Genomic DNA, 20,368 nt, shown 5'->3' on the forward strand with positions numbered 1-20,368 from the left:
GACCAATACGTGGTAATGTTACATTGTATCTCAATCTTGAACACAAGGTGCCAATCATAAGCTCCTATTGACAACCGAAGATAGAGCTGGTTTTGTCTTGTACAAACAGAATTTCCGACTGCATCAAGTGGGCGTAATTCAACAGTAATGTGGCCACGGGTGCACATATATGTACATCCCTACATACATCCCTGCATCCACCCATGTATCAACCCACCCTTCCATACATGTACATGCATACATACAGTCGAGTTTATTGTTCAGATGCCCTTTTAAAATGATATTTTAGTAAATCTTACGTCCAGCTGTTCTTTTAAAATTAAAGTACAAACTCTGACTTAATTTGCAAAATCTGAATGTTTTTATTACAATAGATACAATTAAACCGAAGAAAGGATAGGTATATACATAACTATATGCACCATATAAACTGATTCTGAGCGATCATTTTTGTATGTAATCAAATTTTGATTCCTTCCCTTGGCATAAGTTCAAAGTCTCGTGTGACCTTTCATGCGAACTTGTATCAGTGCATCCCTTATGTCTTTAAGCGCAAAAGGATCATTGGTCCAATAAATTGACAGGGTCGTATTTTACTCGGAGACAAAAATAGATTTGTAAGTTAATTGTGTTCTCTTCTCTGAAACTGTGAACCTCCAAAGGTAGCTATCCAAAAGACACCAAACGTGAAGTATTCTAATATTTACAACCTTGCATGTAATTTACATAAATGTGACGTTATTCACTATCATTTCCGTCAACCCAAAGTCAAGGTAAATAGAGCAAAACCTAATGGTAAAGGACTCCAAAATAATTTACTGACATTGAATCTTTGTAAAAAGTACCGGCACGTTGTATCTCATTAGCTTAAACACTTCAGTCACAAAATCTTGTCACCCCATGTTTTATTTCAATGCTTTGAGATATGTAGCTGAAATTTGTATGAGTGCAAGCTGTTCTAAGGATCTTCCACAGTATGTCTCAGATTTTTTTTTAAACCTTCTAAAACAATTGTATCCCAGAAAAACTTCCAGAGCGGTGAATTTAACCCTAGTTGATTTTTTGAGCTCCATAAAACTAAGCAAGATGTAAAAAAATCTGAGACACACTTTGGATGGCCTTTGGAACAGTTTGCATTCCAGCAAGTTTGAGTCAGATATTTTGAAGTATTAAGACAAAACGAAGGGAAAACCGATTTTTGAAAGGCTATGCAAATTACGTTTCACCTGATAGTTATGCAAACAATGGTAACATTTTGGTTTTCAAAATGTTTCCCTATATCTAGGCTTTTAGAAAATGTATAATTTACGGGGATTCTGAGCTTATTAACTAGCAGAGAATTGTTAGATTCAAAAGGTCAATTACTTGTCTTCGAACCTTAAACGGAAGGAGTGTAAAGACATCAACATTTCAATTAGTGAATCATTCAATTTGTTCATGTTTTTGATACAGGTCGAGTAAGACTTACACAACGTTACGACAGATGGTCGCGGGCCCATTTTGTCAGATAATATTTTCATAAATATACGTCGTGAAATACCTGTTTTCAGTATATTTTGTATAAACGTTCTATTGGTCGACCGCACGCCGATTGTATGTAACCATGATAACATGTAAGTTGTCAGAAAAAGAATTAATTCTGAAAAACAATAATAACAGCTGCGTCACTGAAAATTTTAATGCAGTGTCGCATCATATTGCGGTGAACGGGCTAGGGTTGCTTGGAAATATTTGGCAACCAGGCAATTAGAACTGAATAAAGAGAATTTCTACCATATTAAAAAAAAATTAATGATTCTATTCGCGGTAATTCCTGTAACTCAGAGCTATTTTGCATTCGGTAGAATATTTCGACTGAATCACTGCTAGACAACTAGGAACGAGACTCACGGAACATCAGAGTCGAGAAACCTCTGCAATTTATGAACACTGCAAGAAGACAGGACATTCAATCAATCCTGACAATGTCAAGATCATCTAATGCGAAGATCATTGCATCAAACGCAGAGTGAAAGAGGCTGTTGAAATCAAAGCACAACGGCCAGCCCTCAATAAGGATGAAGGGATTGAAATTCCAGCAGTTTACAATGCCCTCCTGCGGTCAGCAGACCGGTTACGTCATCGTACTATTCACAATGACACAACAGCTGATGAAGGCTGAGTGATTCAGTCGAAATATTCTACCGAATGCAAAATAGCTCTGAGTTACAGGAATTACCGCGAATAGAATATGATTCCAGAGCAAGGAAACAATATTTTTAGTTGAAAATTAATGATAATTTTTCGTTTGCTGCCTATAGGCTGGAAAAATCATTGTGATTTTCGTTAATGCTCATGCACACCACCTCGTAAGCAAACAATGCTTTCAAACTCACCATTATACCATAACTTGGGACGGAGGTTCCTTAGGGTGAACGCAACACCCTCTACTAAATACACCAAATACTGACAATTTTCAGCGGTCTTCATTTACAAAACAGTGGGATTTATAAGGATAATATACAGTCGTTGTACCAAAATCACGCGTTATGTACGCCTAGTTTTACAGTGGACACAGGAATATCATACTGGGATGATTAACCTGAGTACAATAGAACATTCGCAGAGTAAATAGCCTCACCTTCAAAGACTCTTTTGACACCGAATGCCCGAATACTGTGCCTCACAGTGACACTTCCAGTATCCATACCTAGTGGCGTTCGGATTATGGTGACATACTCCGCGATTAGAACATTCTGCCGGTCTGTAGTGTTCCCATAGGTCCACATGTGGTCCGACACCGCTCCACGGTTTATCTATACACGTATAAAATATTAAAAGGGGCAGTTGTAGTTTCAAATAGTACAAAGACGAAAAGACATAGATTTCAGTCTTAGAGATTGTGTATGAGCCCATCAACTATTGCCCAACAATAGCACGAGGAGATAAATATACTCGGTTATGTCGTTTCTATGACTACAACTCGTGGAGGAGATGCAATGAACATATTTTCATCTTGGCCCATTGTGTGTTCACTTCTCCCAACCACAGGGCTAAAAATACAAGTTTCACATTAGTTTCACATATATAGCTATCCTTTTAGTTCTAATTTTTAAATGAATCCTGGCGCAATAAGCGCCATTTTACTTGTGGATTGAATAAAAATAGCCCGGCCCGTTAAAATACCAAAAACACAACATCAACAGTTAATTCCAAAATTGTAAGTTCCAGTGAATTGGTTTCAACTTAGGCTTGTGAATGAGTACGGGTAGGTCTGTTAATGAGCGTGGGTTTGGAAAGCATCAGATACAGACTGACGAAAACCACGCTGGGTTGTTCTGAAACAGGGAAGTGATCCAATATCGTGTGGTATGCTCAGGGAGCATTCCTTTTATACGGGTAGGAGGGTAGGGTCGGTGGAACTTATGCTACGAATGAAATGCAAAAAGCGACCCCCTCTAAATTGAATTTCTAACTTTCGACGCACCCAATTCATCAATTGTAAAATGTGACACCCCATTTTTTCATCTGATTTGATTGATTAACCCTAGGCACCAAAAGGCCCTGGGGTGGAGTTAACTTTTGGAAGTACCATGCGACATGACTTCTGTTTTCTAAAATAGTCAAAGATTGTCCCCCATAAGGAATTGAATACAAATTACGGGGGATGTTGGGTGTTTTTTAAAATGACGATGCGCGAATAAAATAGTGACCCTTCAAAAGTGTTTACAAGAAAAAGAGTGACCCTCCCTAATTTTCATGCGCAAAAAACAGTGACCCTCCTCTGTAAATAAAATACAAAGTGCACACGGCCGGGGGAACTCCTATCGGAAGGGTATACACATATGTGTACATTTTGACCGACCGAGGATATTTTGTAGAATGTTCATGACTTTAGATCTATTTGAAATATTTGCACAAGCGTTGACCCCTCGTATTTGGTTTTGCCCCATCATTTTGTAAAAATTGTAAAGTTTAGACATGAGTAGTTGGCCAAAATTGTAGACTTTTTGATCCTTCCATTTCTGCCCAATTGCCATGTTTGTGTTTTGCAGTTTGAAGTGTTCTGGGCAATAAGTTACAATTTTGAGTCCTAACTAAATGTCTCCACATCCCAAGCACACAGTCATGGCTGTCAAATCGATTCAAAGGAAACGAGGGAGTCTTACTCCTAATATAATGCTAAAGAGGATAAGAAATTACTGGTTAGAAAAAGTTGTTTCTACATGTCATATTACTATCCAAAAAAGATTTCATTTTAGTAGAGACAGCTAGCTGCACTCACGTGTTGCCGACCAATGCAAAATACCAGCAGTCTCAATCTGTTCCGGAGGGCGTGGTCTTCTTTTCCCTAAACCCCGGCTGTTCCACTTGTCATTCAGCTTTGCCCAGTGTCGTGATAGACGATCTGAAAAATGGATTGGCAGTCGAACTTCCAGAGCCGAATAGGAGCATCGGCACACTGAAAAAGTACAAACATTTGCTGGTTCAATAACACACATTCTAACCCATACCTATCGGTTGTGTGCAAAGGCAGCGACTTTCCATTGATTTATGAATATTAATGGATGGTATTGGTTAATGTCTTTCTGTAATATCATAGCTATGACATAAAACTATGACGCATAATCGATCATACCCCGATGTTTTTCAAACATTTGTAGTACGAAGTTATTATGCTGTGATCTTTTCCGTCTCTCTCTCTCTCTCTCTCTCTCTCTCTCTCTCTCTCTCTCTCTCGCAGAGTGCAAAGGAGAAGGCTGACAGAAAGAGAGTATTCTTGACCAATATCAATGATGTTCACCAATGAACACATCGTCAGTAGAAGTATCAATTCCACTCAGCCATTCACCTTTACCATGTTCGGTCACCGAAAATTTGCATATTTCCATATATGGTAAAAGAGGAGAGTCAACATTTTTATACGTAGACCGCGAATCATGCTATACGGAAATCACTGCGCTTATGTTTTGTGCGTGACCCCATGGCTACCTTAAGGTGACCGAGTTCCTGTAAGTCAACCTCGGCGGAAATAAAAAAAGTACATCGAAGAAAGACAGTGATTCGCCCTTACAATTTTGAGTAATGATATTGCGTAAAGGGGCAGTATCTGTATCTTTTGATGATTTTCACTATTTTCGCTTTTTAATTTCTTGAACTACTTCCAAGAGCATGTTCAAACACTATTTAGGTTGTCAGCACTGCGTCTGTACGTGTGAAATGCACTGTTAGGCCAAGAAAAATAAAAAGTTTGTTTCTCATCCTTGCGCGCGTCAATCCACACCCGCCGTGTCAACCTTTTTTTCCTGATTATGAGGAAATAAAATGACAAAAACTGCAAAAATACGCAACGATAGTGCATAATACAGTGCTGTATGAAACAGAACTGTAAACAAAATAACTGACACTAACATTCCATTCAGAACTGTATACATATGTCACTGTTATATTAAGCTGTCAAAACTGTGCATCGATGCACTAAAAGTCAAACAACAGAACTATTGCTATACAAAAATACTAAAGCAACACAGCTGTGCATTTATCTCTGCGTGCATTCCTATGTTGTTTTCATGTTCTTTGGGCGTTCTAGTTTATTGAAGAATAAAAAAAAATGAGGAAAAAAGCCCCATGTCACCGCATCATTTTTGCAATATGTATAGGATGAGAAACAAACTTTTTATTTTTCTTGGCCTTATTGTTTACATTTGAATATTTTACCCTGGCCGAGAATTCACTTGTCAACAATAACAATGCAGTGAACACATGTGCAAAAAAACTGACAAGCTGAACACCATGTTTCTAAACATGACTTTGGGAGTAGAACAATGAACTGTAGTTGACATTAAAAACAAGAACAGTGACAAAATCTTCAAAAGTTACAACACTGGCCTTTTAACGTAGTATGCGCCTCGAAAGCGAAATACTTTAACTTTTGCTCAAAACTTTCCTCAGTGAAACGTTCGATCATTCTCTTACAAAAACAAGAATAAAAAGCAGGGGTCTTCCTGGTAAAATTGTTACTAGAGAGACAAATTAACCATGACTTCCCGATATTTGAAATTCAAAATGGAAGCAATCTATGAGTTATCTCTATTGGGAATAATAAAATTAAGTCAATCAAAATACAAAGTTTTCATGGTTGTCTTTGCATAATAAAGATTTACAGAACCATACGATTCCAAAAGACGGAAGTTTGTCGCGCGATTGGTCAGTGACGTCACACATATACAAATTTTCACAGCTCTACTTTAAAACGTTTCAGCTCTTACAAATTTGCACCAAATTTTCAAAGAATTTCAGAATGTAACACATGAGACACTTTAGAGCCCCTAGCATGGATTAGGTTATCTGTTCAAGTACAAACGATTTTTGAACAGGAAAATATCTACTGTGTCATTTTGTGAAATCTTAAAGGGGTTTTACGGCGATATCTCATAAACGGTCCGGAAATTTTAGAAACTCATGCTTATCTATATTCTCATGTATGACTTCAATACTCCTACCAAAGGTCAGCTAAATTGGTTCACAATTGAGAGAGTTGAAAGATTTTGAGCATTTTCAAAATACTAGGAGTCAAAAATCCATAGAAAACAACGGAACGGTAAGATTTTGCACGTACAAAAGTGCGCGTTTGGAACGTTGCCAGCGACAGCAACCAACGCGCGCTTTGAATCCTTCGGTATCGCCTTAAAGGTATACTGTCACCTATTCCAATTTTGCCATGGAAAGAGAAAATCTAACCAATCACAGATTTTAAGCGGGTGGCCGCTTTTAAAAACAGCGCCCTCACATGGGTGTTTTGAATACCAAGGAACGCCCCTTTGACCATATATGGGCATATTTAGATTACAGGTGATTGTATACCTTTAAATGGCTTTTCTTCTGTGAACAACCGTAAATATTAAATAGAAATACTACACTGAAATCTGTATTTAAATCTGCAGCCCTATACTTACGGTTCTCATTAGGAGTTTTAATTGTTATTATTTCTAGTTGTAATGTAATTGATAAGATCTCAGACCAGTTTACATGAATCGCCTTTCTCACTCCCTTTATTTGAAAATTGTCGGATATATGTAGCATTTTGAACTTGTTCAGTCTGATTTCGAGAACTTCGCGAAACCTCCGGATTACTAACAACGTTTTTCGGGTGGTGTTAGTAAATCTATGAATATTGATCGACGTGGCAAGTTATGACTCTTGGCTCTGATAGTCACATCTGGCCATGTCTAGATCTGTGTAGGGAAAAGCTGTCACGTAACTTGTATTAAAATAAAAGCACAGAACTGAAAGTTAATATCAATGCTTAAATATTTACTTTTAGTTACTTATTTTTACAAAATAATCTTAATCTTGGTATTTTTTTCTTTTTTCTGCTATGTTGTTGTGTCTGTATTTCAAATGTCACAGCGCGAATATTGAATGAGTGTGTCAATAGCTTGCTTCGCATGGTTTGCAGTGAACAAACAAACGAACTATAAATAAAGTAAATAAATAGAAAAAAAAATAAACAAACAGATAGTTAGATAAACGACCAAATAAACAAACGCATAAATAAATAAAAAAGTTCCGTGTTCTTGGCTCTGTGATTAAAGTGACTTAAGGTAGTATGCGCTTCGAAAATGAAAGACTTTAACTTTTGCTCAAACTTTCCTCAATGAATTTTTCAACCGTTCTCTTTCAAAATCAAGAATAAAAATCGGGGGGGGGGGGGTCACCGAGCAAATTTTGGTACTAGGGAGACAAATTACCTAAAATTTACAGATATTTGAAATTCAAAATGGCCGCCATCCCTGTGTTAACTCTAGGGAGAAAAATAAAATTTTCGATTTTCGAAAAACTAAGACGGTGAAAAGTTTCCTTTCACAAGAGCTTTAAAATGAACCCCCAAAAGGGGTAGATCAGGATAGAATTAATAAAGTTTGAAAGTCCGAATATCTGTCCCCGAGTCGCGATCTACCTTAAGTACAGTAGCACTTCAGAAAAATATCAAAAGATATAGTGTTAATACTTACAGCTTAAGCCCAGTATTCTACTTCGTTTATTAAATTGTATTTTCTATAGAAGTCCAAGTCAATTACAAGAACGCCGCCATTAAATACCGTCCTTGATGGATCAAAACGTTTGCCATATCTGAGGATAAAACCGAGGTTACATCAGAAAGATTTTTCATTCTCAAAATAGCTCATTCTTTTTGGTTCAATAGTAATAGGACAAAGGCACTCTTTTTTGAGTTTTTTTCATGAATTTTGTTCGATATAAAAATAGTTTGTGTTGACTTCGTGAAACATGCTGAAATACCTGTCAACTGTGCATTCCCTCAACTCTACTTGCAGCGAGACAAGATTAAACATTCATTGAAACATTTTGCGGTCCGTACCCAAAAATCAAGTTCCGTGCACAACTGTCACTGTGCACGGTTGAACATACATTGTCAGAGAAAGTTTGGACCTCATGCAAGCTTTTGTAATGAAATCTTAATTAGCGGCGCATTTCATATAGATAACAATAGCAGCATCCCCTTACATTGCATCAATGTTCATTTGTCATATTAAAGCAATTAGGCATTGAAAAAATCCATTAAGTCGTGAGGTCAGAAACGAAATCATCTGTTTGCATCCAGCAAAGGGTAATTCTTACAGTAACACTTTTGCAGTTATGTACCGCCGTCATTTTGTACACCAAGAGACCTTCGGGATTTTAGGCAAGTATTTCATGTTTTTTTTGATATCACAAAAAGGTCAAATTCTTTTAAGATTAATGTTAAATATTTCCTGCAAATGTATATTACATTTGTAGAAATTACGCCTGCAAAGACGACGAAAATGAGTTCATAGGCGACCGTCAATGTTACGATTAAGGACTGGACAGAAATAACGGGGGAGGGGAAGGCCAGTGTTTTTCAAAATAACGCTGTGCGTAGAATAATGACTCTTCAAAAGCGTTTGCACAAAAAGTAGTAACCCTCCCCAATTTCCAAGCGCAAAAAACATTGACCCTCACCCTGCGTGTCGCATCAATAATGTCTTAATTTAAATCTAATTTCTCATTTAGCATTTGAACTTTCAAAGAATACTTTTAGCTTTTTACTATAAATAATTATATCAACTACTTGCGGTACAATTGGCTATTCAAAATAAAAAAGGACATGCAATAGCTGTAATGTTTACCTTCATTTATAGTTTTGCTTGTAATTGTTACATACAGCACTGTTATTGTTTGTCAAAAACTTGTTATAGCCTATGAGCCACTATTTAACAACATTGACTTATAAATGGTCAGATATAGCAAGGTTTGATGTGGAAAATGTTAGTTTTCTCTTAAACTACCATGAGAGGTGAATTGACATAGTGGCTTAAGGTTAGTACGAATTACTTCAAAATTAGGTTGTGGTGTCATTTTCTTGAAACTTTGCACAAATATTCTTGGAAGTTGTGCAAGTGCAAAAACGAAATAAAAAATGGGGATCACCACGCTCGTTTCTATGGAAACGGACGTTAAAATGGCGTCGTTAGAAATAAATAAAAATGATATAATTCACTTAAACTAAAGAAAGCAATTATAAAACGCTTAGCAAATGGGTTAATTTTAACAAATACCAAGACTTAAGATCCATATATATCGAATGTATAGTTTTCATGATGTTTGTAGAGAAATTTTAACATAAGTATCGATTACAAAATGACGATATCGAAATTATATCACTACATAATTTTAGAACTTTCTTCCTGTCGCTTTGAATGGTGTCATTTTGACCAAACTTGGCGAATAAAATCCTGACATAATACCATTTAGTTTATATTTTTAATAAAAGGGTGTCACCACGCTACTTTTTACAATATCTCAAGGTGAATGGGTAATATGCGCCATGTAAATGGGGGAGAAATGTGTTATTTTTCTCTCATATTGAATAAAAACCAGCTTCCTAGGGGGTCAAAATATGACAAGGTTATAGGTCACATGTATTTCTAAGAGACTAGGTCAAAAAATTAGGTAAAAGCGCAATTTCAACAATGACAGGTGATATTAAATATATGCGTTACAAAATAACCCATTTGCGGCAGGCTGGAGTTAAATCTGCGCAGAAACGTTAGAAAGCGCGTGCGAGTCCGAATTCGTCGAACTTTACCTTAAATTCCGATATTTGTTGTTCACATTTGCACTTAAAACACCCTACCCTGATCCATATCAGTTGCCAACCACTTATAAAGCACAGATTTAGTCGGTTTACTACTCTAAAAAGATTATTCATAGTTTCCTCGGAGACTACAATGTCTAATGAAATTTGTATCAGTGAAATTCCAAAATCAAATTTCTTGTACACTTATTAACTCGTAACCATCCTATTCTAATCAAGTACATTTACATCAATTATCCAATGTCTATAAATGAACAAATATCGCTAGTGTTATTTTTGAAAAAACGACATTAATAGTTTTGGTCATGGACGCATATGTATAGGGTATCCACATTTTCGATGAAATTCTAAAATCTAATTTTTTGTGCACATATGCACTTGTAATCATCCTATTTTAATCAAATACATTTACATCGATCATTTAATATCTGTAAATGAGCAAATATTGCTAGTTTTATAATGGCAAATAATGTTCACAGTTTTCTCATAGACTCCCATGTGAATCATAATTTTCGATGAAATCTAAAAAAAATCAAATTTCTTGTACATACATGCACTTTTTACCACTCTCTTCAAGCAAAGTACATTTACATTAATTATCCAACATATATAAAAGTACAGATATAGCTTATTTTGTAGGGGAAAATTGTTAATAGTTTGCCCAATAGACACCATGTATTATGATTTGATGTTTATGGATGAAGCGCTATATCGGCCATATCTTTGCTTCTAATAATTGCGCAAAAAAGGTGACCCTCCCCGAAAAGCATACGTGAAATTTCATGACAATTCAAAAATTCTTGCGCGAAAAATTACGACCCACTCTGCAAAATAACCGGCCAGCCCCAACGTAATTTTTGTCGAGTCCCTTAACATCATAATTTGCAGCTCAGACTACAATCTGTAACAGCAGCCATGCATTTCACAATAACAAAATGTGTCCACGTTCTTAGCAGCAGTGTCTGGTCTATTTGGCAACAAACTTATACTGAGAAGAGCTATATTCCAATCTCCACTCATCAGGGATTGTAGCGGGATGGATAATTCTAAGCTAGCTAGAGAGTCTCTGAGCGGCCATTGATCAGACCCCCTTGCTAGGACATAATTATCCACGCCGCGCTACAGTCTCTGTGCGCGAGATTGGCTCTAATAGTCTTCAATACTGCAAAATATTATCGCCCTGTAGTAACATTACTGTGTGTAGAAACGAATGTTGGAAGCTATTAAACATGATGCGTTTTACTAGTAAGGCTAATTCTTTGTATTTCAATACACCCTAATTTTATGGATAATATGAAAAAGCACTTGTCTTACAGAATAAAGCACGAAAATGTTAAAGCCATCGCCATTAAGCCTTCCTATTTCCACACAAACTCTGTAAAACCAAGTACGACATCTCTTACCTTTTTTGATAAAGGTCTGAGACAGTTTCCAAGAAAAACCCGTCTTGTTCATACGTTCTGTTGACCTCCGATGCCAGTAATGGAGACTGATAGTTTTGACCAATACGCCACAGGTTCTCGATTGGTTCCTTTACGACGGTGTCAACGTCAAGGTAAATAGCTCTCTTGACATCTGGGAATAGTCTAAATAAAGGGAAAGATAGCGATGAACACGTGCGAACTTGCAATAAAGCTATTTTGGAACCATATATATATATATATATATATATATATATATATATATATATATATATATATATATATATATATATATATAATAACACAAATTACATCAAGTACAAAAAAATGAAATCTCTTACTTAAGTTTCAGACAGAAGATTGCAGGATGCATGAAACTTAGGTAACAGATTTCATTACTTTGTACTCGAAGTAATTTGTGTTATTATTTATTACGCTCTGCTTAGCATCGAGCACTGTAATTTCCCACAAGGACATCTGTAGACTTCGAGATATATATATATATATATATATATATATATATATATATATATATATATATATATATATATATATATATATATATATATATATATATATATATATATATATAGAGAGAGAGAGAGAGAGAGAGAGAGAGAGAGAGAGAGAGAGAGAGAGAGAGAGAGAGAGAGAGAGAGAGAGAGAGAGAGAGAGAGAGAGAGAGAGAGATGTGTGTGCCATATATGTAGAATGCTAGTATAAATGAAGGATACATTTGTGCGAAATGTAATGTGGTACAGTTCATTTGCGAATTTTCTCAACATGGTACAAGTCAACCTGGTATCAAGACAAGCCACTGTTCGAAGGGACTGCAGTGACTTAGACTTTATTCTTGTTGGGCCGACACAAGGTGTGTCTTGTTGCGTGTTTTTTGGCCCCACAAAAATTGGGGCAAGATTAAATGAGTTACCTATGTAGGTGAATTCTTAATAAAATGCGACTAGCAAGAAAACTAACCAATCAATATGAAGGCAGTAACAAGAGTCAACGCCACGCTCTATAGAAACGAGACAAATGATTTTATGATGAGCAATACCGACGGTTACCCCAACTCTTTCCGAGGACGAACAGAACGCTAGTGTATGCGAAGACGAACAGTAAAAGATCTGTAAGAGAGATCGAAGACGTCCTGAACTAGGTGAGAAAAACAGCAAGACAACGTCCTTGCCAATTTCAATATATCGGCAAAAAAGGCGCAACAGTCCAGAAGAGCAAACGTTATGAACAACGTACACAATTGATGCCATGGGCCTAACAAGGACAACAATACCAAACGGCCAACACATACTCAAAATGGAGAGAAGCCTCAACAAAAACAACAATAACAACAACAAAGTAAAAACACTACCATTCCAAAAATAAAATCAGTAATAAGCTTAAATATCGTAGGCCAACATAAGATGACATAGAGACAGAACACAATGGACATCATGTCAACCAAAATGACGTAATACACGAGAAAAAAGTCAAATTTAACATCGATATAAACAGCAACCTCAAATCTATGCGAATTTCCCCTCGAAAACACAGGTATATTGAGAAAACTATCAGAAAACGGCGAGATACCAATCAAACCGTCCGACTAAGGAAATGGCACAGTAGTTTTAGACACTAATTGTTAGGGTGACATTTTTTATTTTTGTGTTTCTCATCTCCCGACCGACCGTAAATTTCAGCTCCCACATGAAAATAAAAAAACTTTTTATTTGCGCCGCCTCTGAGGCGATCATCTTAGCAACAGCACCACCGTCATCAAATTGTGAGATTGCAGCAACTCAGACTGAAAGGACAGAGAGTACAGAACACTGAATTGAAAGACAAGAAATTGCAGTGACAGTGAATGGACAGAACATTAAACTCAAACAAATACACGTTTTTTGTACTTAAAAATTGGAGAGACTGAACGGACAGAACATTGAACTGAAACAAATACAGTTTTTTTGGTACTTGTTTGTTTTTATTTCGACCGCCGCCCTGTCTTAGTATTCCTCTGGAGACGAGAAACAAAAAACCCAGATATGAACTGAATATGCTCACGTGTTTTACAACAGGTTCATTAATAGTAGTACCCTTCACAGAACAATAAGATATATGTTATCACTATATGTAGCAGGTTTTTTCAACTTCGCACAGTACTCTCAGAGTTTAATCACTAATTACAAAACTTTATTTAATATGCAAATGAGCTGTTAATTAACTTGACACTGCTCAATGCTTCATGGGACAACTAGATATCCATCAGATCAACATTTGTAGCACGTTTTATTTAATTTAGTACTGTAATTTTAGAGTAATGTCACTAATTACAAAGTTCATTAAATATGCAAATAAACCCTAAATTAACTTGACACTGTTCAATGATTCATAGCACAATTAAATATTTATCAAATCAATTTCTGTAGCACGTTTCACAAAATTTGGTGCCGTAATTTCAGAGTTATATACCTAATTACAAAGTTTATTAAATATGCAAATGAACCTTAATTAACTTCATAACTTCATAAAACATGCAAATGAGCTAATTATTAACTTGACACTGCTCAATGCTTCTCAGTACAATTGGATATTTATCAGATCAATATTTGTTGCAAATATCATCAAGTTTCGTGCAGGAATTTCAAAGTTATCTCACTAATAACAAAGTTCATTAAATATGCAAATAAGAAGATAATTGACATGACACTCACAGTATCATCATAATGTTCTGAGACTGTCATCTGTGAAAAGTTTCATGAAATTTGGTGCAGTATTTCTTGATATATATATACACTGTCATTACCGTCTCCATAGGGAAACCATTGTACGGAAAAAAAACAATATTGCATAACTTCATCAATATGCAAGCCACACTAACCAAAATCTAATCAGTTCTTGCAAGTAGCATATGGTACCTGTGTGCCGAATCTGACTTGATTCCGTTCAGGCGTTTTTTGAGCAATCTTGTAAACAGACAGACACAAAACACACACACGGACAGACAGACAAACATCGCTATGACATTAGCTCACGTGTTTACACACATGAGCTAATAAAAGGGTCACCCTTACATAAAAAGGAAGAGTCAAAAACAATTCGTCAACCAGTGATACCAAACAAACTTTACGGCTCAGAACAAACAAAAAAGAAAAATTCAACTTTATAATCGGAACGTACGGCGCAAAACATTTTGACGAGAACATATATCTATATTTCAATCCAGTAAACACAATACAAACACTACCTTGGACACAGTACAGTAGAACAAAATTTGACATCCAAGTTTCCCCAGTCAAAGAACAAACTTCAAGTAGGATAGCATAGGAATGCATACAATCTGTCAATTTTTCAACACAATTATCCACTGAAGATGAACTTGAGGCGACTGATGAAGACAGTATGGCAAACGCACTTTCGAAAACCTAGCGTTAAAGGCGTTATACACAGTCTCCCATTGGAATAAGAGACTGCACTGAAAGTACATTACAGCTTATATATTATAACTGGAAACGTGTTTTGTAAAATGACAGGTTCCCCTGTGTTGTGTACGTGGAAAATTTAAAGTCGAAACTAATGAGAAAAATCACACAACTACATCTGAGTGTCTCTACACTGCAAATTTTGGGGCTTGCAAAATGACCCATGTAGGACTTGAACGTACGTCCCCCGAATTCAGTTCGGATGCTCTACCAACTGAGCTAACTGATCAGTTAGTTTCGACTTTAAATTTCCACGCTAAACAACACTGGGGGACCTGTCATATTACAAAACACGTTTCTTGTTACAAATTTACGGTGTCTTAAAACAACTCCTTCGAGACAATAACCAGTGTAAATTTGAGGTCTCTTTTGGTGAAGAAAAAAGGCCGACGGCGCACGTCAAATGAACTAATCCGTTAGCTCAGTTGGTAGAGCATCCTAGCTGAATTCCGGGGACGTGGGTTTATGTCTTACACGGATCATTTTTTCAAGTCCCAACAATTTGCGGTGTAAAGACACTCAGATGTAGAACTGTTGTGTGATTTTTCTCATTAGTTTCGAATATATATATATATATATATATATATATATATATATATATATATATATATATATATATATATATATATTTGTAAGTGTGATGTATGTATGTATTTAGGTATTTATGTAAAATACTACACAGACACACATATGAAACTAGCCACCACATATATCTTATTTTAAACATTTAAACATCAATCCACTGGGGTACGGTGATTTGAAGCGCGTTTGTGTACAACAAATTTCATCATCGAATTTCACCTAAAAGTGTAATTTCACTGCATGTAGTAGTTTATGGTGCAAACTATGATTAATGTTTTTCCCTATCAAAACTAGATATATATCTGTGCATTTATATATGTTCGACAATTGATACGAATGTACTGCACTGGCATGGTGATTAGAAGTGTACATGTGAACAAGAAATTTGATTGTTATATATATATATATATATATATATATTATATATATATATATATATATATATATATATATATATATATATATATATATATATACGTACGTACGTACGTACGTATGTATGTATGTATGTATGTATGTATGTATGTATGTATGTATGTATGTATGTATGTATGTATGTATGTATGTATGTATGTATGTATGTATGTAGTGCAATGACATCAGATCGTGAAAAGTCGACCTTGCAGAACTAAACCCCTCTTTCACGAATTCAAAGTGGATGCTACCCCCTCTCTCACTTGTAGATGGGTAGGGGGTAGTTACAGAAGTTAAAAAGAGACAGACGAGTAAAAAGGGAGGACAGAGAGATACGATATAGTGTAAACCAAAAGGAAATCTGAGGAAAACTTATGAGAGAGAAAAGGGGTGTAGTATCTTTCGGAGCGTTGTAGATCCCTTGTAGCGATGTTAGTATGTAATATACACCCGTGGCCACTTTAGTGTTGATCAAGCCTGTCTGGTGCAAGCAGAAATTCTGTCTGCAGAAGGGTGATAAAACGGTTACTTTACCCTGCATCAGTGGTGATAATGATTCTACTATCGGTACCCCATGGACACGCCGATTAGCCTGAAATTACGGAGTGATTATAAAATACACTGTATACAAATGGTGTTGACCACAGCATTTGCCCTATCAGTATTTAGTTTCTGCTAAAACTCATGTATTTCAAATGCAGTCAGTGTTACAGAACATCACACATTTTGTGCCGATTTCAATATTGCAGTGAATGAATACCAACGATACTATAGCGTGTATCGTAAGTGTCGCGTTCAGACTTTGTTCAGACGCGGGAATTGAGAAAATGTCACTTTGAAAATGTTAGCAATTAAATTACAGACATCGCCCGTCTTGACTGCAAAACTTTCGAAATAAACATTCACTTGCACTAAGCCATGTTTCTTTACTACAAACCGTGAATAAACTTATACTCCAATTTCACTGGGTACTGAAAGGTAAGAGTAAAGTACAGTCGGGGTAGCGTTTTACATGTACATGTATTCACATGTGTGTAACCATGAACGACACTTTTCTCATCCCGGTTGAAGGGAACTTGTCCTGATACACGTATCTCTTCCAAACTTTTCTGGCTCCCTCCAGGCTTATCCTAAAACGGTCGCTTGCTTGTTTTTTTGTAGCTCCGCGTGGTACCTCGCTAGATGCCAAATTGCCACCACAATGTCTTATATTTTGAACAATCAAGCTGCCCACGTCCTTACTGAAGGATTTTCCCGTATGATATTAGCGACCGTTGTTATTGATGTTCATTGTCGGAGTGCAGACTTACAGCGTGTCTACAGTGCAGTGTTGTGATCGATTTGAATTGGGCAGGCGAGACATTTTAGTAGAACATTATCTCAATCCTAACAGTGGGGTGCCGATAGTGAACCTAGCATTTATTACACTGATCACCACTTTTTTTTTATATTTTGCAATGTTTTATTGGGTGTGCATTAATTATTCACATTACATCCATTGAATTGTTTTTTTTCTCCGTACAATAAATAAATAGATGTATAAATAAAGTATAAATACAGTATAAAATAAGCGACATTTTGCTGGTTAATATAAGTGATGTAGTAAGGGTTGCCACTTTTTCAAATGAGACTGTAATTTGTTATTTTTCTTTGCAATAAAATATTCAATATGATAGATTCTCTTGACAAAGGAAAGTACACCTCTATAATTCGGTTTGCTTCCCTGCATTTTACAATAGTAAATATGTTTTCTAATAAGTAAACAAATAAAGTTGACTAACAATGTTTCATTTGGATCAGATAAAATTTGGCATAGTCTACTTGGTCTACCAGTAAGGTTCAATGGTTGTCCCCAAACAAAAATTATCTCTCTCCATAAAGCTACAGTATAGAAACACTGGTGAAAAAGATGTTCCAGAGTTTCTGGGACGATACCACAAAAAGTACACAACTCAGATGGAAATTTCTGAGGATTTAGTTTGTGAAGTTTTTGATTAGTAAACAAAATGTTGTGAAGAATTTTAAACTGGAATTCTCTTAATTTACAATCAACTGACATTTTGTAAATCAACTTGTATAATTTTTCCCACTGTACATTGTTGACATTGAGGACCTCTTCAAGTTTTCTTTGACTCACAGGTACAGTAAAGATCCTCTCTATTAACTCGTGTTTTATTTCAGACTTAGAAATTGAATGTAATGGTGTTGGACAACCAGAAAGAGAAAAACTAAATTCATCAATTGTATTTTCCTTATTCTTTAACTCCTCGGGGATGGCCGATAAAATACCCAGCCACTGTAGTCTATGGATTGGTGAAAAATTTTCATGAACAATTGTTGTCCAGGGAATCACTCCATTCTCATCAAATAAGTCTGAAATATTCATAATACCATTATCTGCAAAGTCTTCCAAATACACTGATTTTCCATCAATGAGTACATTTTCATTATTCCAAATAATTTGATCTATGTTACTCTGGTATTTCTTTGTTTCCTCGGCCCAAGTGTCAAAACAATCTGTGACAAAGTCTGTAAAGTGGACAGGTAAAAGTTTAGTTTTAAAATTACAATTGAAAATGATGTAACCTCCTAAAGACTTGAGTCTATATTCTAGAAAGACTTTCCATGGATGTGAAAATTCAGGGTTTAACAAACGTTTAATCCACAAGATTCTCTGTTGTTTTTTCATAATATGTAAGTTGGGCATGTTTAAGCCGCCTTGGCCCACATCTCCTACCATAGTTTTCCTCGCAACTTTATCTTTCCCTTCCCATAGAAAATCATACAGCAATCTGTGAACGTCTTGAATGATGTTCTTAGGCATAGTTGCGTTATTGAGAAAGTAACAAAACTGTGAAATACCCAATGTTTTGATAATTTGAACCTTACCAAATAAAGATAAATTCCTACTTTTCCAAAGGTTGAGCATTTTTTTCATATTTTCTACAGAGTTACTGAAGTTTCTTCTCTTGGCTTCTTCTTTATCGTAAGAAAAGTGCATTCCTACGATTTTTATGGGAGATGTGGGCCATTTTACCCCGAACAGTTCATCTTTTCTGTCTTTCCACTTACCGAGCCATTTGGCTTCGGTTTTGTCAAAATTAACTTTTAAACCTGAACAATTCTCAAAACTATTTAAAACAAGAAAAAGTTCGTCAGCAGACTTAGTAGTTGAAAGAAAACACGTCATATCGTCTGCAAATGCAGACTCTTTTATCTCTATGTCCATTATGGAGATACCAGATATATTTGTATTTGACCTAATAGCTAGAAGTAAAGTTTCCAGCACCAGAATAAAAAGCATTGGTGACAATGGATCACCTTGGCGAACACCTCTACCTAACTTAAAATACCCTGTACTGAAACCATTATTCATTACACAACATTCAATACCATTATAAAGTGTTTTATCCAATGTTTGAAAATAGGACCAAAATTAAATTTATCTAAAACTTGAAATAAGTAAAACCAGCTAACAGTATCAAAGGCTTTTTCGAAATCAATTGCCATTAAGAAAGCGGGGATGTTTAACTCTCTAGTGTAATGAAAGATTTCATCAATAAGTCTCACATAGTCGCTAATATTACGCCCCTTGAGGCGACTTGGTGGGCCAATTAAACTGGGGAGTACTTTCTCCAAACGTTTTGCAAGGCATTTAGAGAAAATTTTAATATCACATTCATCAAGGAAATTGGTCTTCAATATTGTAACAACCTGCTATATCGTCCATGCTTCTCGATCAAAGTATATGTTCGTTTTTGTGAAATCGAAAATTCACCATATTCAAGAGCTGAATTCAATGAATCTAAAACCAATTTTCCAACTAATGGCAAAAAACTCCTAACAGTTAAGCCGTCATTTCTGGACTGTCATCTTTCATACCAGACAGTGTGCTGAGAAGCTCCCCTAAACTCAAATGCTGGTCAACAATCTGTTGAGAGGAGTCAGAAAGTTTAGGGATAGAAGGATTTTCCAAGAACTGAGTTGTATCTGCACCCTCATTTAAATTTTCAGCGTACAAATTGCGATAAAAATTCTTTATTTCTAAGAGAATATCATTTGGTTGATCAATAATATATGCATGCTCCCCCCTTTATACTTGACTTTCTTTTATTTGACTTTTCCAAACCGAGAAAGAACTTGTTGTTTTTTTCCCCCTTTTCATACCAAGTAGCTCTGGAACGAATAATAGAGCCTTCTGTGATATAATCATAATAACTGTCCAATTCTTTGGTAAGTTCATCCAGGAGTGCCTGATTTGCCTCAGTTGGATTTACAGAGTAAATATACTGGCAATGTTTAACCCTATTTTCTAAAGTGAGTAGATTCTGCTTGCGCTCTTTGCTTTGGCTTTGCTA

At 35.9% G+C, this 20,368-nt stretch overlaps 1 protein-coding gene across 1 annotated transcript in view; it reads right to left on the reverse strand.

Moving 5' to 3' along the window:
* Nucleotides 1-342: 342 nt before the first annotated feature.
* LOC139122941 (uncharacterized) overlaps nt 343-20,368 on the reverse strand; it is a 44,167-nt gene continuing 24,141 nt past the window's right edge. The window contains exons 5-8 of the mRNA XM_070688830.1: nt 11,521-11,703; nt 7,995-8,112; nt 4,265-4,441; nt 343-2,795 (exon numbers count right to left, since the gene is read on the reverse strand). Coding sequence (XP_070544931.1) covers nt 7,998-8,112; nt 11,521-11,703 — 298 coding nt within the window. The 3' untranslated portion in view covers nt 343-2,795; nt 4,265-4,441; nt 7,995-7,997. The remainder of the gene's footprint in view (nt 2,796-4,264; nt 4,442-7,994; nt 8,113-11,520; nt 11,704-20,368) is intronic.

Source organism: Ptychodera flava, chromosome 22 (genome assembly GCF_041260155.1).
Source record: "Ptychodera flava strain L36383 chromosome 22, AS_Pfla_20210202, whole genome shotgun sequence".
In the NCBI taxonomy this organism is placed as follows: Eukaryota; Metazoa; Hemichordata; class Enteropneusta; family Ptychoderidae; genus Ptychodera; species Ptychodera flava.